At 39.6% G+C, this 22,883-nt stretch overlaps 1 protein-coding gene across 10 annotated transcripts in view; it reads left to right on the forward strand.

Annotated features, from left to right (window-relative positions):
* Positions 1 to 4,071: 4,071 nt before the first annotated feature.
* Positions 4,072 to 22,883, forward strand: part of LOC137135892 (serine-rich adhesin for platelets-like) — a 35,066-nt gene continuing 16,254 nt past the window's right edge. For 2 of the 10 annotated variants that reach the window (XM_067520631.1, XM_067520633.1), the window contains exons 1-8: positions 4,072 to 4,546; positions 10,144 to 10,245; positions 11,127 to 11,329; positions 11,619 to 11,827; positions 13,073 to 13,207; positions 14,374 to 14,462; positions 21,997 to 22,146; positions 22,441 to 22,787. In XM_067520631.1, the coding sequence (XP_067376732.1) occupies positions 4,508 to 4,546; positions 10,144 to 10,245; positions 11,127 to 11,329; positions 11,619 to 11,827; positions 13,073 to 13,207; positions 14,374 to 14,462; positions 21,997 to 22,146; positions 22,441 to 22,787 (1,274 nt within the window). In that variant the 5' untranslated portion in view covers positions 4,072 to 4,507. Of the gene's footprint in view, positions 4,547 to 10,143; positions 10,246 to 11,126; positions 11,330 to 11,618; positions 11,954 to 13,072; positions 13,208 to 14,345; positions 14,463 to 21,996; positions 22,147 to 22,440; positions 22,788 to 22,883 lie in introns of those variants that run through there. The other 8 variants (XM_067520630.1, XM_067520638.1, XM_067520635.1 and 5 more) reach the window with 7 other exon arrangements.

A 22,883-nucleotide genomic window follows, 5' to 3' on the forward strand; every position in this document is an offset into this window, starting at 1 on the left:
TCTATTATCTGTTATCCAGATACTTGAGGGACACGTCAGGGGAGAGCAGAGGGCTGTGAGAAACACACACTGAGAGAGAGAGAGAGAGTGAGAGAGAGAGAGAGAGAGAGAGAGAGAGAGAGAGAGATGTGAAAAAAAAAAACGAACTGAAATGAGGTGTGGGTGGTGCGATCGACACACACGTTGAGCTTCTAATCTCCAGTTTGCCAATCATAGAGTCCCCCCGTAAAGTACCCAGGGGCAGAAGAGAAGGGGAGCTCCTTAGTTTTACCAGTGAGCGGTTATTGAAGGGACTTTTCTTTAAAATACCTTGAGTACCCAATGGCTTCTCCATATAGCTGGCCCTGACCTTTGACCTCTCATGTTAATAAAGTTGGAACGAAATATTTAGTATTTTTCAATGTTTGTGCACTGTTGCATATACAAACTGAGGGATCAAAAACATTTTATACACTGCCTGCTTCTAAAATCAAAATGTTTTTCAAATGTGTTCAGTAATGTCTTTCGCTGTAAGACAGAGCGTGTGGATTTGTGAATTACCTAAGGAAATAAATAAGAATGGAATATAAATACAACCTCTTTGTTAAATGTGCTCGACTGCACTTTCAGACTTTGCAAACAATAAATCATGTCTTCCTTTGCGCACAATCATCAGTGCGCTTCTATTCTGCTCTCAATTACCTAAGCGCAGAAACATACACACACACACACACATACACACACAGAAAGAGAGAGACACTGTTGTTGATTAATTGCTGAGAGGGGAGTCCGGCGGCTGTCTGTCTGTTCAAACACTCTCCGGCGAATCCTACAAGGATGTAAACAAACTTTATCCCCTGTTCCAAATTCTGTTCAGAGGATAACAACAAAAGCTGCTTCTCTTCACGTTTTTTTTCTCTGACCAGGTGTCATGACTGGGTCCTTGACGGCTCCTGTCTTCCCCGGTGCCCCGGTGGGGCCCCGAATACATTACAATAATTAAGCCTTCCGTGATTTAGCCTCCTATGAGAGAAGTCCAACAATGTAATTAAGGGCAAGCTTGCTGTATTGGGTATGAATATTCAAAACTGTGTCAATTAATTAGCCAGTGAATCTCCGTTATGTCTCAGTCCTTCAAGCCCACTCAAAGGTCAATTCTGTCGACGGAAAGCATATTTTAGAGCTATCGTGTCATTGCAAAGGAAATTGCTTTTTCTTGTCTCTTCACTTTACAAAGAGTGAGCATATAGATTCACTGCAAAATAAAGAGAGTCGTTGTTGTACTTGCATTTTTTTGTTTTGTTTTCTCTATGTAATAGTTTTCCTAGAGGCTGAAAAATGAGTTCTGAAACTCCGAGGCCCTCAGAGGCCAACGCGAGTAGAAGCATCCTCTTAAACGCCCGGGAAAGATCAATATTAAATCTGTTTTCACAAAGGGGGCCGTTAAATAGACACCGTGGCTGATCTGCATAACAAAATTAATTAGGTATTCTACGGCAGTCTTCGTCTGCACCCAACTCCTGGACAAATAACTAGTTGTAAAGCACACCTTCTGGGCATACGGAACATATGCTGGAATTATCCTTAATTGACTAATTACATAAATTACTCATTAAGTTTACAGCACATCAATTATAAAAGATGTATCAATTAATTTTGCATAAATTACAAGCGGCACGCTACACGGAGAGGGCGGCGAGGGGAATGAGGGTCGCTAGGAGGGGGTCTGCTCTAAGGTGGAGCGTGTGTGTGTGTGTGTGTGTGTGTGTGTGTGTGTGCGCGCGCACGTATGTGTGGCACGTGAGTGACGGTCGTCTGTTTGTTTCCTGTCTCTAATAATTATTTGCTCAGCTTAAGGGCAAAGATATTCTTTCTCTGTCTCCCATTCACAAAGGGAAAGTGTGGGGGTAATGGCAATTATACTAATAATAATAATCTTAAAGAGCTCTCTCCAAGTCATAAGGGGCGCATCGTCGCGAAGAGAACCATTAAAATCAATTAGCGAGGCCCATTGTTTCCAATGGAAAATTACACCAGTTTAGGACTGTGCTGCACAGGCTGTAAGCCTTACTTGTGTAATGGCAAATTATTCAGAGGCAAAATACGACAGGTCTTTGAGTTTTCCCATAAAAGAGCGAGCAAGCTGCTATAATGCATCAGAGCTGCAGTGTGTCCGCCTGTTGTCTTTAAGAGTTACCTCAGGTGGCAAACTTTTAAAACTGCATGGAAAGCTTTCAGTCTTGCCTTCCCCACAAACTTCCAGAACAACAACATGAAATCTGTCACCAGAAGAAAAATAAAATCCATATTTTTAACAGTGTGCATGGACAGAATGAAAAAATATCTGACAGCACAGTGGAATCCAAATAAATGGACTGGTAAGAAGTAAATCTTGTATCGTTTTCTTTTGTTTTTGACACAGGTAAAACACTGGAATTTATGTAAGTGCACTGTGTTTGATTATTTCAAACAGCTTAATATAATTTTTACTTTTCTGCCTAATTTCATACTGGAAAAAATGGCTCATACACAGCATCTATACATGTGAATAATTTAATTAATTGTATTACATTCATTTTGTTTTCAGTGATTTGGCTTTAAGTTGGGCAGGTCGAACATCTGTGAGCACAAAAATCTGATGTTGAGATGTGAGATTCAAATGTGCAAATTGATGACTCTAAAATTCCCCGTAGGTGTGAATGTGAGTGTGAAGGGTTGTCTGTCTGTGTATGTTTATACATACGTATGGATATACATATATATGTATTTTACAAGAACATGAGCAGCAACACCAGGAGCCTGTTAAGAGCAGTCACTGAACTGAACTTGACTGAGGTGAACTGCACCTCATGTTCTGATGATAATCAGTGCTGAGAGGCTTCTTCTAGCCCTGCGCTCAGTCAGTGAGGTGTCAGTGTTTTCTTATCACATAGAAATTACAGCAGTGATTAACAATAAATCATCGGTAGACTGCTAGTACACGAGGACTACTCATTCCTATCAGCTTTCATTACAGGCTTTGAGTTGCTGCAAGCTTCAATAACACCAATTATTCATCAGGATGAAAATCAAAAGAGAAGCTCAATTCAGACAAGTTAAAGTCTAAACTGAAAAGGACCAAATCCTCTTTGTAAAAACAGATACATCATCACAATCTTACTTTTTAGCATCATTAATGCAGGTTTTATTTTGAAGATTAGGATGGGAAGTCATATTGGTTTACGTGTAATGCTAGCTTGACTCTGCTATGACACCACAAACACTTTCTGGCTCCTGAATGTGACAGTGCACCAACACAGCTTCCACTGCCTGCACCATGAATGGGAAAGCAGATTCCGATATTGCCTGCTGCAGTAAAAAAAAATAAATACTAGGCTATAATTGAGTCTGAATAAATGGAGCCACAATACAGTCTGGGGGTGTTAGCCTTTCTAACACACAGCCAGTGTTTAAAATTTGCATTCCGTCCACTGATGGCATCTTTTAAAAAGGTACCCACGTTCTATATGCTGATCTTGTGATGAGTATCCCACTTCACTAACTCTTTTCAGGTTGTTGCAAATCAAGCATGATTTTATTATGAGCAAGGCTGGATTATCAGCATGGGAAAGTAGGCCTGGCGGTCCAAAAGCTTTAGGTTCACATCATGTATTGTATGTCAGCAGCATTTGGGTATTGTCTGTTTTAACCCTGTCTTTTTAAGGAACCCCAAAACGTTATTGTTTTTGGTATATTGTTCCCAAATTAAGTTTTGTCAAGTTTTCCCAAAATCACTGAAGTAAGCAGGCATTCTTAGACGATACATATGTGGCCCAATGAAAATTGCCTTGTAGAGCGTCTTGAGAGATGGTTTGTACTTGATTGTTTTTTCTGTTTGTTGCTCACTTGATCATCGTTCAGATTAATTAAAGTTCTCCCTGTCGCACACGAGGTACTGCAGCGCACTTCAATTCTGGCTTTGGATTTGATCATATTGCGGCAAAAAGAAAAATGTGACCCATAAATCGGGCGAAGACGCTGAAATCAACACTGAAGCCGCAGGCACCGAAAGGGTGCAGTCCGTGCTGCGGGGGCGCTGCTATTTATCATTCACCAAATTCATTACACTTTGTCATTGGTGGACGTTGTACGGCAGAGGGCAGGTGTGTGTGTGTGTGTGTGTGTGTGTGTTTATGTTATGGCTGGACCGGGGAGTGCTGGGGGTGGAATGGGGGCTCCGTACCGCAGGGAGCGCAGCTGAATCACCGAGCGCGTCTCCGCTGGATCTCCTCTTCCTGCCGTCACACCCACTGCTCGGTGTTGTGGGTTCACCCCACAGAGGAGGGGAGGACCGACGGCACGCACAGCAGCAGAGAGTGCTGCAGTGCGAGCGCAGCAGGGGGACGCGGAAGCGGAGAGAGAAAACACACATAAACGGGCGCGCACACACACACACACACACACAAAGAGACACATCAGCAGTCTGCCTCATTGCTGAAACTTGGTCTATGGAGAGATCTGCAGCGGCACCGTACCGACGCAGGCCGACATGGAAGAGTATTTGCGGAAGGTCCAAAGCAGACTCGGGGTGAGTTAAGAGCCTTCAGCGGCGTTAACACCAGGTTGCAAGTATAATGAATGAGACCATGATGGGGAGGCTGCTACTATGGGCTACAGGCTGCGTTCCTGTTGCTGAAAAAGCGCACGGCAAAAGCCTCTCACGTCCCTTCGGTTCCCCCAAGCACCTGTAGATCGACAATATGACAGCAAAGGGGAAAGGAAGGCGTGTTCGGCCCCATGCAATAAGCTCGTTGTGTTTACAAAAACATCAGTGTGTGGATTTGAATTAGGTGCTGATTTCTAACGAGCGGAGGCGTCATCAACAAGTTTAGCCAGAGGCTGTCCTTCCCTGCGACCTGGTTGCTCGGCAGATACTGACTCATTATTAGCATTTGGTCCACGACCGAATATATGTTCACACATCAAAAACGCTTCATGCAAATACTGAACAGCCTGCGCATAGAAACTGAATCATTGGGAAGCCACTGTGCAGCACTGTTGTGTCTTTCGGGATACACCTACTTGCATATTGCTATAGATAATGTGGTTATACTGTTGGAGTCTTGTCTCGTGTACATGTAGGCTGTCAATTGCGCAGACTCTCACACTAGGGACCCTTTCTTGGATGATGTACATGCCTTCAGGCAATGGGGTGCCTAAAACAGCTCTTTCTACACACCCTTGTTTAAATGGCGTGACTATATTATCATAGGAAAGTTTTGAAGTGTAAACACATATATTCTCGTTTGTGACGACTAAGGGCCCTCTTCCAATCTGTGTTCGTCGTTTATTTTATCGATTATGAAATATTCCCAGGCACCTGCCAGTTTCGAACACTGCTCGGATGTACTTTATTTGCATCTGATGGCCACTAAAGAGCCTATTGATGTTCCACTGCCAACGGTGCTGTTTATTTCTAAGTTAACAGAAAGCAGCCAATTATAGACATAATCACCATCCTAATACCTCAAAGTCCATTTAGTAGCTGTCATAAGACTATCAGTGGAAAGTTGGCCAGTCCTTAGAAGACTGAACCTCCCCGTTCATTTTTAACACAGCAGTTGACAAAATAATCTCACATTTAAGACCATTAGCTTTTCTAAGAGCTTTTGATCATGTGGCATGGTCCTCATGGGCAGATAAAGATTGTGTATGTGCGGTCTCTAAGTACCTGGTACTGTAATGTGCAGTATGAAAATCATATGGTGAGTTTTCTAATGCTCAGAATTTCACAGACTATTCTCATACTTGATTTTATATTCAGCCTTATTCAGAATATTCTGTTTGTTGAAGTGAACAGGTGTCTGTCCGTACACTACAAAGTTGAATGGGAACAGCCTTTGTGTAAAGATTTTTTTTCCCCTTTACCTAAACGTGAGGAAAGCTGAGGAGGAGAAAAGATCCACGAAACAAATCGGCAGATCAGAGCACAGTAACTGAGTGAAACGGAGGGCAACTCACATGTGCCATGGAGAGTGCAGATAAGTTAGCATGTCGTAAATCTCAATCAATACACTCAGGCACACACACAGGTGGACACAGGTGGATAAACACATGGACAGTGTCACTCTTATTTATGCAGCATAAACTTTTGTGATTTGCTCTTTTGCTGACCATTCTCTACTCCTGTCATTCTCTCTCTCTCTCTCTCTCTCTCTCTCTCTCTCTCTCTCTCTCTCTCTCTCTATCTATCTATCTACTCTATAGATGGCCTCAATCCAGAACATCCATATTTCTAATTGGCCTGGCTCTTAGTGCTCACTGAACCTGTCTTTCTTTCTTGCTCAGTTTTTTTTCTATATAGCTCCACAGCTCATGCTCCTTCACCCTCACATTGTTTGGCATAGAGAAAAATGGCATAGAAAAAAATCCTTTCTGCTCTTTCTCGCACTTGCATCTCGAGATCTGTAAACACTTTTCTGATAGGACTTTGCTTTGATGTTCTCTCCTTGAACTTAGATTTTTGCTGCCTTGTACCTCATTTGTAAGTCGCTTTGGATAAAAACGTCTGCTAAATGACTAAATGTAAATGTAAATGTAAATAGAGTTGAAACCATGTTGTGAGTAGACTTCCACCATATTAGTCTGCAAACACAGAGAGACACATACAGTAAATGAGTTGTTTTATCCAACCTTGATTTCATCGTTGGGCGAAATGTAATTATAACCAAACCTTAAAAATAGAAATTCTAAACTTCATGTGAGTTTAAGGCATGCACTACTTTTCAGCCTTGTGAATCTCTACAACACCACATAATTGTTGAGCCATAAATCAAACCAAATTGTCAAATTTTGTAGGTGCTTAACATTGCTCTGATTTTCAGCCCAGCTCCTTTCTGCTATAGCTTTTATATTATACCTGTAATAAGATGGATACTTCTTGTTGCTTTGCATATCTCCAACAGTCCATTGCAGTTAATGTGAAAATTGAGACTCCCATAGCTTATTGGATAATAGACATAAGTATCTGTTTGTGGTGGACTGCTGACTAGTTGTTGTTGTTTCCTAGGCTTACAGTGAATGCGGTGGCAGGTTCCAGTTACTCCGGTGGTTGCAAACACCACAAATGCAATTCAATGTTGTGTTTAAATGCCTACAGCTTTTATACAAGCAGTTACAGTAATCTCATTTCAGAGTGACATTTGGCTGAAAATGAGGCACTATCCTTAATCTGGCCTGCAGGAGAGGAAAGAAAAGGAGAGGAGTGGACGGAAAGGAGAGGAGAGGAGAGGAGAGGACTTGAATGTGATGAGACAGGGAGATGCAGCACAGAGAGAGCGAGAGCACTCAGACTGAAGGATATCAGATGGCCAACACATGCTGGTGTACACAATCACACACAATCACACACACAATCACACGCAATCACACACACAATCACACACAATCACACACACAATCAAACACACACACTCGCACACCAGTGTTCTTCTGCTGCAATAAAAAAAGCCTGAGTGGCCTTTTCTTCTGCTAATGCCTTGTTTCCTTTTCTATGGCTATCTAGTATTGATTTATTCTCCCTCTCTGCCTCTTTCGAAAGAACTGGCTGCAGACCTCCTCCTCCCCTGCTCTCTCATATGCACCTTCTCCTCCTTCTATTCCTCCCTTCACTCCCTCTTTGTGTTCTCTCACTCCTATTCCACATCTTCACTCACTCTTATCTAACTCCTTTACTCCCTCCTGCTCTTTCCTCTTCTTATCATATTTTTTCACCTGCCCATTCCCTGTTTTCCTGCCCCCCTTTCCCCAAATCTTCTACATGTCTGACTTTAATCTGCTGACCATACTCCTGATATTTCAGCCTACTTTTTCTAAATCCTTGCCCTCCTTCATCCAACCTCACCTTCTCTTCTTTTCCAATTCTCAGTATATAATCAGAGTCCTCGAGCTTCATCCTTTTTATGAATTGGTCACTCATTACTGCCCCCTCATTACTTTGTGGCCTGATGGAAAGTGTCATGAAAAGAAAGAAGACACTTGGCCCACAGCTACAGTTTGTACATGTAGCTATTCTTACTAGCTGCATTAAGATCCTTACATGTTTGCTTAAAACTTGTTTGAAGATTTGGATCCCCAAACGTTGACAGCGACAGGCAGTTGTTCACAAAGTAGTCTGTTGTGTTAGTAAAAGATTTAGGCCAGGACAGTTGTAGGGATCACCGAAACACGTTTTAAGAAGACCTCAAAATGAAAACAAGAAAACTTCATGAAGCTGGAGAGAGATAAAATCAGAGAGCTACAGTACATGAGAATCCAAAATAAACCCAAGTTCTTAGAGGAAACAGTAATAAAGAATCTGCACAGTCAAGTGTAGTTTGCAGAATCTGGATTGTTTGTGAGAAAAGCGTGCACAAAGCCATACACAAAGGCATACTAGACATCAGGCAGCACACAGAATCCTCACATGTGGTCTGATGAGAACAAAGTCGAATTATTTGGTCACAATTCACACAGATATGGCTCAGTGACATTTTATTGGTGTGTGTCTGCATCAGGCACTGGTGCTCAGTGGAAAGAAGAATGAATGCAGCCCAATATCAGAAGTTTCTAAAGCAAACCCTTCAACTGGAAAGCAAATGTAAAACTGATGTAATTTTTATAACTTTTTTATACACTTCTTGACCATTCTTATTACCTCTGATAACAAGGGAGCATTTGTAGTAGCTGAATAAGCATTAAATTAAAAAAATAAGTTCTTGTTTTACAATTTTTATTTATTTTTATTTTTTTTAGCATTTCAGAGTAAAGGGATACAAAGTTTGCATACACCTGCAAGATGTTGGCACCTCTCACGCATTTTTAATCAACAACATAGCAAACTATTTGTTTACTGTGATGGGAGGCATTAAATCTAAAAAGGTGTAGTCCTTTTTCAACAATGGGCAACAGAACGATTGAGTAATGTATGCCAGGAATGAGGTACAACATACAAACCAACTAGGTGATGATGTAGTTTAAGCATATGTGTTACAGATGCCTGTTGGTAAAATTAGCCACCAGTGTGTGTAACTATGCGGAATTTAATGAGTATACCGGTCTGTGACAACACTGTTGCCAGTTTGGGCTACCTGCATAAATCTAGCCAGGCATCATGATTAGTCAAGACTTTCTTTGTCTCTGTAAACTCGCTTCCTCTACATCACCGCTCCATCCCATCCCATCAGAGCATCTTACAAGCCCATTAAGATGCGCTTCAGATAGAAGCGATATTCAATGTATCCACATTTTGCTTCTTGATTAATGGCACAGGCTGCAGGGCACGGTTGTGCTAGTGGTGAGTCAGCTAATCTGTTTTAGATAAAGCAGATTGACAGAACACACACCGAGCAGGCTGAGGATGGGTGTTGTTCCAAATTACCAGCTTGTGTTGCACTATGTGCTTTGAGATAGTGTAGTTCATCAGGATGTTACACATTAAAAAGGAAGCTTCTACCATTTCTGTTGAGATGTTGTTCAAAATTTCTTCCCACATTCTCAAATGTTGAATATTCAGAGTAACTCTGCAAGTGTGCTTACATTAGTGCTTGATCCAGGCTATAATAATCAGGAGTAGTTTGATAAAATATCCCCCATATTAAAATCTGATCCCAAGAGTCCTAGTCAACAAATGAAGGAGGAAACTTCATTTTCTGCCTTTTACACTCAGAGATGAATGTTTAATCTCTTTAATGGATCTGTCATTAATGTCCACTTAACCTAAATGAAGAGTGTTTGTCTGCATTGTTTAGTACAATTAATGGATCTCATCACTTCTCTGATAAAGCGTGTTACTGAGTTGGCAGTCTTTTTTTTTCTCACTTATTTAGACCGTTCATTGTTACAACTGATTGTGCGTTAGTGTAGTACGTTTCGAATCTTGTAATGCTGTGATTTTATTATTAATGCATAGTGCAGGTTTTAAAATGCTGCAGTCATCTAACTCAGCCCTGCTGGCTCGATGAGTTACAGCTGATACAATTACATCAGCTATCAAATCCAACGATAATTTATAGACATGCCACCTGCTCCCTTTGTTAAATGATAAATAATAAAAGATTGAAATATCAGGCACAACATTTGGAAAGGAAAACACCATGTAGCCACAGACAAACTAACCTTATACTACATGTTTGTGTGTGTTTCCAGGCAGATGCAACAGAAGATCCCATCCATGCAGTTTTAGGTGGACCAGAACCAGACGTTGACACTGTAGCTGCAACACTGTGCTTAGCGCTACACCTCAGCCAGGTGACATGACTTCGTCCTGTTTGTGTATTTTCTGCTTAAAACATGTAAAATTTAGTTGAAGTATTCAGAAATGAAAAAGTATGTATTGTATAGTATGTTTTGTGTGTGTGTGTGTGTGTGTGTGTGTATGTATGTATGTATGTATGTATATATATATATATATATATTGTAGTAAAAAAAACTCCTTTGTCACATTCAATATGGTAGCAGCATATGTGTGTGGGGATAAAATTCAAATTAAATTCACATTGATATTGACATTTATTTCATGCACAGTGGTAGTAACTGCATAAATCTCCTTTCTTGTTTTAGAGTACTGCACTACTTCTGAAATTTTTAGCTTTCAGGGTAGCCATCCTTTGAAAGCTAGAGACGCAGTTATGGATTTATCTGGCTGTTTGCCAGATAATGAAAATAAGGAGTGCCTGGTATTAATTGTTAGCTAAAGTGCTACTTTGGCAAGTATCATCTGCCTGTGGAATGACAACAGGGTGGAAAATTACCCAGCTTTACTTATGTATCAAACAAAACAGACCAAAGAAGGTTGAACAAAGAAATTGCTTTCAGTTGGCAGTACTAATGTATGTGTTCCACTCTGTGTGCTCCTAAGTTTGATCCTCATAATAATAAGGATCAAACTTAACATAATGACAGATTTCCTTTGATTTGAGGACTTTTTGGTACAATCTCTTTTCATGCTGTATTTATAGTATATGTTATTTATATGATATTATTATTATTATTATTATTATTATTATTATTATTATTATATCTTATCATGATACATAAATTAAAATGTAGTAATAGGAATGTGATTCCATGTCTAGTTTATCATTTTCAGATTTCAGATTTCATGTATTTGGTTTGTCTGTGTGCTCCAGAAGGAAACAACAGGCGGAGTGTGTCTGCCAGTTCTGTGTAGCCGGCTGTCTGATACCGTATTACCCGCGGAGACAGTGAGGTATCTGCAAAGCATTAAAATTAGTGTGAAGTTGCTTCTTTGGAAGGACGATGTAGACTTTCTGAAGCTTCATCACGCTGGAAAACTCACACTCACACTGCTGAGAGATGGACTACTGGATAGGTAAATACTCAAGCATACCATGTTGAGGCACACACAGATTAGGTTTAGTTTGTAGATACCTTCAGCTAATCTTTAACTGCTTTATAAATAAGACAACAGGGAAGTTAAATTCTTACCCCAAAGCAGGTTCAGGAAACTTAAGAGGTTTTATGTTCTTGCTGAGAAAACTGTATTTGTTGATCCAGAAATGAGACAGTGTATTTCAGGCCTGCATGTATTCATCCTGCATGACCCAAAGGGAAATTATATTTATGCTAATGCCTCACAATCATCCCTCCTTCCCCCGCAGCCATCCATATCTCTTTCACCCCCTGCCTTCTCACTCTCCCAGCTCAGAGTATCACACTTTGGAGTCCAGCATCCTCCGAGTGGTCCATCATGACGGGCAGCAGGATGCAGGGGATGATGGGGCATCGTCCGCCATGACAACAGTCACTAGGGAGATTCTTCAAGAGGCAGCGGAGCACATCAAAGCATCGCTGGGGGAGACTCTCGGAGGTGAGGGAGGTGCAGGCGACCCCCAGGGGGAGTAATGGGGCGATGAAGGAGGACACACACAAATCCCCTGACATGACTCGCTTAGCACCCACCAGGAGAGATGGAGAAAGAGAGAGATGAGGGGTGGTGAGTGTGAGCAAGGAGCAGTTCAAAAGACACACAGAGTACCATAATCTGAGTCTTAATCTGAGTAAGTCTAGTTAAATGTAGTTAAGTTGCTTTTCTCTGCTACAATAGTTAAAATGTTTTAAAGGGTTAAAAGAAAAGCAAACAAAGAAGATGAAGAATTGTGTGTGTGTGTGTGTGTGTGTTTGTGTGTGTGTGTGTGTGTGTGTGTGTGTGTGTGTACGTCCTTTTAAGTCAGTCAAATACTCCAGTTGTTGATATTGGGCAGCTGTGTGAAGGTCGGGCAGGAGACATGGCTGATCTGTGTTTAGCAAGGCTCTGCTTTTTTTTCCTCCCTGTGGTCTCTCACTGTGCTTTACAGAAAAACAGACAGATCGAAAATGGACAGATAGATCGAAAGTGAATTAAGGTGGATAAAGTAAGAGGAGCAAAGTAAAGTGCACAGTCAAACACAGAAAAAAGATGATTAGAGCAGGAGAATAATGTACTGTAGTCCAGTTCTTATGTTTCTTTGTGAGAGTTCTTTGGATAGTGCATTTTCAGGTCAATTGATTCCTAAAGAGGTTAGTGAGTCAACTGTTTTCCTGATCCTCATAAGTTCTATGAAAAGCTTAAGTGGTCATTACTGAACCTGTTAATGGATACTATGTTTGCAGCTACACTGAGCAAATGTATAATAGTTTTAATGATTTACTTATCACTATGGTGCCGTTGTGATAGGACTATGCACAAACATTATAAAGTCTAACCCTAAACAAATGCACAATTTGACACAATATTTGACACACTATTTTGTGTTCAGTGGTTTTCCTTGTCCCTGGTGGCAACATTGTGTTCAATATCTTAATCAGAAATGTATATAACCTAATCTTCCCTGGAGCAGCTTGAGGGCCACATAAATATATATATGAGATTACCCTGCACAGTAAAAAAAAAAAAAGTTAACTATCTGACCAGAAGTTTCAGAAAAATAGCTCAAAAGAGGTAATATATAATGAAACCATACACTACTCAGTAAATGCAAAAGTCCATAAATTAGTTTTAGAAAAGCATAGATTTATGAAAAACATCCAGGACGAGCAAACTGACCTTATGGGATGTGTGTTTGTATGTCTACAGAGGCCTTGAGGCTGCAAAGTGAAGTTTTGTGGATCAAACATGGCCGTCAGTCAACACAACTGGAGGAGCTGAAGAGATCCTTAGAGCAATGGAGTGATATCACTGCCGGTCCATATGATGAAGTGAAGCTTAAGTGTATGTATTTGAACATGCAGAGCTGAGCTTTAATTGAAAACAGAGTAGGCATGTGTGGCACCTGTATCTGTTGGTCTTTATTGATTGACTTAATCAATGATATACAATGATGGTGTTCCCTTTTGCAAGTTATTAATAAAGATCATGTAGTTTGTTTTCTGGGATTCACATGGAGATGGTGAATGTATATATCAGAAAGAAAATTGCAGCAAACCCTATTTTAAGTTTTCACCTTTTGTTTTAATATATCACATATTTGCATTGAATTATGTATGTATTAAAATATGACAAAACTAATTACAAAAAAGATGTGAAATGCAAAGTCAAAAATATTTACAAATATAAAACTAAAAATAACAAGTTGCATAAGTATTCATGCCCTTTATAGTAACCCACCTAAATAATCCCTGGTGCAGCCAATTAGCTTTAGAAATCACACAGTTAATTAAATGGAGATAATCTGAGTGCAGGGAATTGAAAGACTTTACTATCAATACACATGTACTTGAAAGATCCAATTACTGGGAAATCCGCATCCCGGCCAAAATTTGCTTCAAGAAGACAAAATAAGACTCCAGGGTACTCTGCAAAAAGGTCAGAACATTTATAAGTCACTGAATATCTGTTGGAGTACAGTTAATCCATCATTAAGAAATAGAAGGAATGTGAATCTGCCTAGAACAAGCTGTACTTAACCAGAAGGAGGTTCAATGGTCTGAGATCAAAACTCAGCTTTGACTGGTGAAGAACCTTTGCAATAGTTGCTGTATGTACAGTCTTTCCCACTTAGGCACACCTCAACTCAGGTGTTTCAAATCCCCACTGGCTAATGCAAGGCCTAGTCAAGTTGAAGCTGGGTGGATCTCTTCTGGGAATTAAGTTATGTCACCAAACTCTGCAACAACAATTTGGACAAAGAGGACATGTTTACCATAGAGTTGTGCTGTTGAGTCAGATTATATTTAAAAATTCAGTAGTAATTGTATTTTTTTTTACTTACAGGCAAATGTATTGCAGCATCTTTTTAGTTAGCTCTTACTTTTGAAGGAGGCATTCTTAGTTGTTTTCTTTTGTCTCATGAAAGGGTTTGTATCCTTTTTGTGTGTGTTGTTTTGTTTTTTGTTTTTATAACTGTTAGTCTGTTTGTGTGTGCCGACTGTATGTAGACTTGGAGCAGCTGCTGACAATGGAACTGAAGGAGTTTTCTGATGGAGAAATGACTTTAGCTCTGTCTTCAGTGAACACGGATAAGGAGGTAAGTGTTTATTATCCAAAAATACTTCATTCCATTTTCATTTTGGTCCATTAAATACAAATTAATAAAAAGTTTTAAATGTATTTATGGTACTGGACAAAACTGTTTAGAGTAAAGTAAGCCAATTAAAACTCTGTTCAGTCTTAAACCTTAAGAGAGCGTCATTGATATTATTTCTACACATGATATATGTAAAGATAAGTGTGGTGACACTACTAAATCTTTATAGCATATATCACATTAAATTAGCCAAACTTTTTCTGTATATAATAATATAATGATTATATACAGATATTCACCTTCTTTTGTTCGTTGAGTTTGAAGAAGTTCATGGTAACTTGAATAATCTTTTAGATAGAGACAAACAAAATGGAATCAAACAATTAATCTTTTTTTTTTTTGATTTACTTTTGATGTTTTAGATATATCACACCGGTGCTATTTTTGGGGAGGTGTTGTGAAAGTAGAGAAGCTCCACTGATGTTGTGAAGTCCTGCATTTGGATGAGATGCAGTAGGAGGCCTGAGAGCCTTTTTCCCACTGATATTCTTAAATCCAAAAGACACACACACATCCACACACATTTGTGTTGACTTCTCTATCTTCCTATCAAAACTTCACATTTACCATCTCCCGCTACTCTAACACACTCACAGAAAGGGTGCTGTAAGCCTTTAAGCCTACCCCTTGCTTTTCTTCTTGCTGCAACTTCTAATGTGTTCAACCCCCTCCTAATACCCCCCCACCCCCCAAAAAATCATTCACTATTTCTTTTATATCTCCTTTTCACTTCCAAAGCCCATTTTTCTCAGTGGCTGCCTAGCGTGCAGTATTAGGCTATGTGTAAAATAAATGATGTCTGTAGCCGTAGGGGTATGGCTCTGCCTCCCCCAGAAAACTACCTAACGTCCAAGGAACATTAAACACCCAGATCCTCGTTTAGCGAATAAATAACCATTCATTTGAATGGCTTTGTCTGTGTGCGCACCGGACTTTCTGTGCATATTTTACCAGCGCTGTGCCTACATGCTGCGTGTCAGGAGTGAGTGAGAGAGACACACACACAGTGAGAGAGAGAGGGCCCATTAGAGACTTAATATAGAATAAATGGCCAGGGGCCTGTGCGTCGCCAGCGGACCCTCCAACTCTACAGCGTCATGGTGGGTTACTAATGACCTGAGATCGGGCTCCAAAATGAACTCCTTATATGCATGTCATTTGCAGTGTGTATATATTTATATATTATTTTTTAATTGTGTTTGAAAAGAGAGTAAAACGGTATGAGAGTGTCATTTATTGAGGGGGCTTAGGGAAGTTCTGCCTTAAATGATTCTTTCCAGAAAACTAAATAAATTAGATTCAATTAGTCTTTAATGGTTTATGTGTTATGTGTTTGTCAAAGTGTGTTTTTTGTCTCTCTGTGTGTGTTTGATAGTAGTTAAAGCAGACAGAGTTAGACTTTGGGGTAAAAAAAAATCTGGCTGTGATTGCCTAGTTAGCAGAAGAAAAAGCTTGAGAGTGTGTGTGGTGTAACGATATGGACACATCGTATAGACTGACTAATGTATTTTTGTATACTGTACAAACATACATTAGTCAGTCTGTGTGCTTCCCTATTATGGAAGAGAAAAGTGGAAATAAAAGGAGTTTCATTCTTTTGAAATTACAGCGCCTGTCTGGATGTTTCTTTGAATCATTTGTATCTACTCATCAATGTGTGCTTACATTTGAAGCCGCAAAAAACATATTCTTTATCCACCAATAACTCCACATTTGTTTATATTAGCATGAAATACTTTACTGTAAATTTTCCCATCATGTGGACCTTAGCAACAATTAGTTACTGATTTCTGCAAGTCAGTTTAGAAAGAAACACATTAAAAATGTCACATTGCATATAATTGACACAGTGGACATACATGTACAACACCAGCTTTATTGTGTATGTTTAGTACTGTTGTATTCAGTATCCCACTTCTCTGTATGAATAACGTTTTTCTGCATGTAATAGTAATAGTATTTCTAAAGTAAATTTTTTGGTATTCTTTAGTTTTCAGTTTTCCCTTTGCTAAAACTGCATTTGTACTGAGTGTATTCCTTTAGGGCTGCAGTGCATACATGTGGCATCATTTACTTTCTTACATTTCCGTGCTCAGTATTTCTGCTTTTCCAAAAATAAAATATATCTGTGAATTTGCCACCAAAGATGCTTAATGTGAGTCAGTGAAATAAATAAACAACTCACATTGCATCTGCGCCAGATTATTCTTCATTTTAAACTCAGGCTATTTTTATTGCTTGAGTACTTGAAGCCTAGTATGTACTGTAATTTAGCCTGCTTTCACAGCCAAACAAACAAACAGTCATGAGATGATATTTGGTAACTGAATAATGAATGGCATGAACCATTTTCTATAATTGACATTATTATGAGTTGCAGAGGTCGAACAGTATATCAAGCCTGCTTGTTCTATAGATGGGAAGAATAAATTAAATGTGCTTCTTTTAAATTAATCCAACATAGATAAATTAGGTATTTGTGTGCTGATATATTGTGTTATGAAAGAAACATTGGGGTTTTTGTATCTGTTGTTCTGTTGTTCTGCTGTTGTTCTATATAAGGTGGGTTTCTGAGTATTCAGTTAATTTAATTTAATTAATTGACTATATTTTATTTGTGGTCAAGCTAATATGGACTTTTTCTTCTTTGCACAAAACACCCCTGTATATCAAAACTACTGCATACATACTACTGGTAGTGGATTATTGTGACAAAATAGCAGAAGTGGCACTACGGGAGCCATTAGCGGTCCAGTGTTTTGCTCAAGGGCATACAGTCCTTGTGCACCACCACCAGTACGACACATGTAAATATGACAGCTAGTAGCTGATACACAGCAACAGAGAAGTTGGATGTTTGTTTTTTCTTGATGGTATAAAAGGTTTTGTGTTACACCTACATGAACCCCACATTAATGAACACATAAACACACATTCTTCACATGTTCTTGTCAGTGAGTATGTGTTAGTGTGTCAGGTTTTCATGGCTCGGTAATTGGAGTTGGCAGATGAAGCTTTGGTCAGATGAAGAGTTCTCATGCTGTGGAGCTGATGAACTGTGGGAAGGACAGTAGCCCGCAGCTGCACACATGCACACATACAGTCGTGAATATTGCCGTGTGTGTGTGTGTTAAAAGGAACATCTCCGTATTACAATATGTTTTAGTCCCAATTAGTTTAAAGTAGTTACATGTGTTTGGTAGAGAGGGTAAAAGTGGCATAAAAGTTTGGTTTACAACCTCTCTTATGAACAAACAGGCTTATCCAGTGTTCCACTAAGACATTTTAATAACTGTAATGTTTGTTTTCTCTGTGTGGTAAACAAAATCAATCCTCTTTCACTCTCTGTGCGCGGTTTGCTGTTACGGTTAGTATACCATGTGTGTTGTTGTGTTCTTACGAGTGTCTCTTACATTATTTTGGATGTCTACTTTTTTGTTTCGTTGATAATTTTTCAATCATTGAGGGAAATGTATTCATTTTATTACTTTTGCGTGTATGTGTCCATCTCTCTGTCTGAGGTTTGCTTTAGGTTTCATGTTGCCAACGTTGATTGTCTCTAATGCGTTGTTTGTTCACAGTCCTCCGGCCCTTCTGTTTGTTTATGCGGGGCCAGTTTTGCCCTACGCCACTTGCACAAATAATTATGCTCGTTAATGAAGGGGCCTGCAGCCACGGCACTCTGTAAATGCCTTTCTGATGAGAGGCACTTGGAGACAGCAGGTGCAGGGTGGGCCTCCCAGGGACTAAGATTGAAGACCAGGAAGCCAGGGTGCCCCACCCCTCTATCGCATCCAATCTTGCTATTTGTCTCCTGATACTTTCATTGTTTATTTCTTGTTTTGCAGTTATATTTTTGGTTTGAGTATTTATACTACTGTATGAAGTCAAATTGTTGGAGGATTTAATTATTCCAGTTATAATTCAATGTGTATAACAAAATCCTCTCTTTACAGTAGGGTGGTATTTGCTGATGCTACATTATTACTCATTTGGTTTTGTTTTTGATCTTGGCCTGAACAAATTATCATCAGCTGGACTATTAAATATTTGGTTGCAAATTTGTTTTGCTGCAATAGACATTACAAAACTTGTTACACATACCGAAATTTGGTGTTTAAACAAGTTTGGAGAACTGCTGCACAAGCGATAGTCATCATACTGTATCTTCAGTAACTTGCACTGATGTTTCCCACTCATCATCTCTTCTGAAACACTCATTTTTTCTCTTTTGCCATTTCATTCTCCTCCTGTGGCTTCCTTGGGCTTTGAGGGCAAACAAATAAACAAAACAAAACATTTATAGACTCAGTGCTTGCATCTTGGCCCCCAAATCCCTTCACTTAGAGCTGAGTGAATGAAGCATGCGGAGAAGGCCCATATCAGAGACAGAAAGACATTTGAGCTTCTTTCTCTGCAAACTTTATACCCCCTCCCTTTTTCCCTCTGTCTTTTCCAAAACTTCATAAGCAGTAATATTTTTGTGTATGTGTTTGTGCGCATGAGCGTGAACCAGGGTGTTAGGGCTGTTTGTGAGCACATACGTGTGTGTGTGTGTGTGCGTGCGTGCGCGGTAAATGGTAGATGATGCACGTGTGTGTGTGTGTGTGTATTTGCGTGTGTGTGTGTTTGAGCAGGGTGGTGTCAGCTCGCTCCTTGCCACCCCATTTGCTGTAGCTGTACCGCTGTGATCACAGACAGATGTATAAATCAAACCTCGCTTGATGGATTCATCAGGGTGGCGAAACGATCGCCTGAGAAGAACTTGCAACTCTCTTAGCGTTCTGTGTTCTGACGGAAAGGGTATGCAAAGAGCCTAAATGGATGAACGCTTGATTAATTCTTTGCCGGAGATGTTGGCGACAGCAGGAAATGTGTTTTTGCTTTGACTGTGTTTGCACGGGAATTTACGCGCGCGGGGCGTGAGTTATGAGGCCTGAGTTTTGTACCTAAGGCTATTGTGCATAATGATGGCAGGTTGGGAGAACTGCAAGCAGCCGCTAAAGACTTGCTACCTGTGGAGCAAAGACAACCAAAGAGAGAGAGAGAGAGGGAGAGATTGCGTGCGCGCGCGCGTGTTTGTATTGGAGTGTGCGAGGAAGGAGTAAGGCGAAGTGCAAGAGAACAAGACACGAAGAGGCAAAGTGAGACAAAAAAGGGACAAAAACAACAGAGCCAAAGGAAGATCTGAGTACATAACATACAGAAACCCACACAAATACCTGTTCAAAGATCTGACGGGGACTAAAGTGCAACTTTGTAAATAGGATTGTTTCATCCGCACTTAACATTTACATAGACAAACGTTTGAAAATGTGGTTCACATTAATGAGTTACTGCAAAAATTATTTAGCAATTTAAAAAATGTATTATGCTGATGCTAATGTGCTCGTATTACCACACCGTCAGAGCAACAAAATGTTTTATATTTAAAACTATAACTCTGAACTTTCATGCATATATTTTATACATATAATTATGTAGACACAATCGCCATCAAAACAGTACACTCTTTTTTTTTTTTTACCTCAAGCTTTGTTGTACTGCAGGAAAGTTTTTGGTGTCTAACATTTTTGATTGTCTTTGTCATTAAATGTTGGAAACATGGAGCACATGAATAAAGTACACTCAAAGAACTATGGTATAGCAGCACACTGTTTCCTGTCAATGTTTGTTTTTAACTAAATATTAAAAGTTAATACAGCATATAGAATTTAATAAAAATGAAGTAAAGTGGGGGTTTAAAAGGGAAATCTGTTGTTTGTGACATCCAAGCTACCTCAGTAAATGACACAGGTTTCAGTGTACTGATCCTGAGTTCTTGGAGACAGTTAGCAAGTGGATTTTTATGGCTAACGTGTTGGTAATTTATAACAAAAGGCAATCTGGGTATCTGGAGGAGGCAAAAAGAGGAGGGGCAGGCAATATGAGTAGTAATTTACTCAGTTAAGAGCCAAATGGCAGACAGACTGTTGCACTGCGTGTTATCTCAGAGATTTGCACTCTGCTTGTTTTCTGACTATATTTCCCTGCTTGTGTGTGTGAGTATGTGTGTGCAGTTTTGTGTGCATATGCACACAGCTGGGTAGTAGCTTTAGAGTATCGGCATCATTTCAGCATTTCTGTGTATAGTGTACTGTAAGTCAAGAAGATGTTATTGCTTTGCCACAGCTCACATGTGTACATTCGAGTGCATGTTTGTTCATACACTATTACTGTAGAAGACTGGTGGATTTATGTGTGCATGGCTTCATGTGTTCGGGCTCATGTGCCATCACTAGTGTGTTTGTACTTATGTGAGTGAATATGTGGGTTTTAACGAATCTTGGGAGGCTTCATTGCACTCATCAGGATATCAGTGTTGAGAAATGGCAGTGTCGATGAAGTGACAGTTGTGTGTGTGTGTGTGTGTGTGTGTGTGTGTGAGGATTGATGGACCTGATTTTGACAGCAGCCATATTGTGGGGAGAGAGAGGGATGGAGGGAGGAACAGGGGGAGCAGTATTGTAGCCCCCTCATCCTCACAGGTTAATATTGACATAGCCTGGGAAGATACAGTGCCTAAAGCGCTCATCAATCATTTCACTGGACCCATACAAATATACTCACATACACACAAGCAGAATAAAGGACCACACCTACTGTTACACACAGAAAAAATACAAACATTTAAATTCAGGTGGTTCATTTGACTATTTGTCAAAGTCAGGTGGCATGAAAAGAAATATATTTTCATCAATTTCAGACACATACATACACCATTTTTTTTTTGTTTAAAAGTTCGACTTAAATAAGCTCAACAACAATTTTGAGAACTTTACAAAACAAACAGTTGTACACAAAATCTAGATTAATCAAGCAAATATGTTTTCAAAAGTCTCACTTTGCACACTTTATTTGTAACCCTGAGTGGCAAATTATGGCTGCCATAACATTGTTGTTAATCATTTCAGAGCAAAAGAAAAAACAAGTTCCCTTGACAAACAAAACAATTAATTAATGCAACTTTCCATCCATCAATCATTGTGTGTGTCAGTGAATTACCATAATCTGTGCATAGTGGCTGTTTTAAGAGCAAACAGTTAATTTCCAAACAATAAATCACAAAATGTCTCTCTACCCCTCTGTGCGCTTTGACAGCTTCGTCTCTCATGCTACAGATGAAGGCTTACTTTAAACCACTTCAGCTTTACTAAAAAATTGAATCATATGCGCAATGAAAGGCAGGGGTCTAACAAAGTTTCCAATACAGCTGTAACTGCAATGGAACAAATGTTTATTAATCATTATGAGTCAATTATGATAAAATGTAATAATGGCATCTTTTATTTTTAGTTCATTAATAAAACATTTCAAAACAGTTCGAACTGTGAGCATCTGTCAAACAGCTTGCCTTACACATTCCAGATGTTAATTTTTTTAAATTTGTAATTAATTATTTATTTGTTCATAATTGCATTTTTTTTTCTTTCAGGACTTGCATGGTTATGTGGATGGTCTAAAATCTTTCAGTCATCAACATGGCTACGATGGTCTGGTGCTTCTCTTATCAATCAGTGATTCAGTTCACCATCCCCGCCAGCAAGTGGTTGTCTACTCAAACAACAAAAATGTCCTTAACCAGGTAAGTCGGCCATAAGACCCCAACACTGCCATCTATGTACCATTATATTATATAGTTTTTCTTTCCCTTAATCCCTACATGAGCTAGATTAACTAGGACAAAAGCAAGAGCCTGACCAGAAATTTGTAAAGTGTAAAGTGTTGTAAAGCAATGTTACTCAAGAACCCAGGTGAGTTGTTCTTGACCATTAGGCAGCAGTGTGGTCCTCATTCTTTTCAGTATGCCTTTCCAGAAATTTAATTACAAAAACACCCAAACAAGCAAAACAGAAAAATTTGGAACATGATACTGTAGTGGGTCTCCTTGCAGATTTGCAGTGAGTTGGAAGAATCTTCTAGCTGGTCTCTTTCTGCTGAACTGGAGACCAGGGAGAGTGTCCAGGTCTACCACATCCCCATAAATACCTCCTCATCCATTCTTACTTCTCCTCTGCTGGGAGAAGAGATCCAGAGCCTTCTCAAGGACTTTGTCGACCGGCGAAGTACTATATTAGCCTGCCACCCCAGCAGCAGGACCTCTTCCACCGAGGGAGTGGCTGGCAGTGTGGAATTCTCCCAGGGATCATCTGGCATCAACGATATGGATGGTTCTGACATAGAAAGAGCTGAGGGAGGCAGTGGAGTAACAGTGGGAATGGCAAGGTATTAATCCTTGATTTAGGTTTTGTCTTTTAGTGTAGAAAAAACATGTAATTTGGGAATAAATATTTACTATGTGATGTTATGTTTTTTTATCTC

The sequence above is a fragment of the Channa argus genome, chromosome 11 (assembly GCF_033026475.1).
Source record: "Channa argus isolate prfri chromosome 11, Channa argus male v1.0, whole genome shotgun sequence".
Classification (NCBI taxonomy): domain Eukaryota; kingdom Metazoa; phylum Chordata; class Actinopteri; order Anabantiformes; family Channidae; genus Channa; species Channa argus.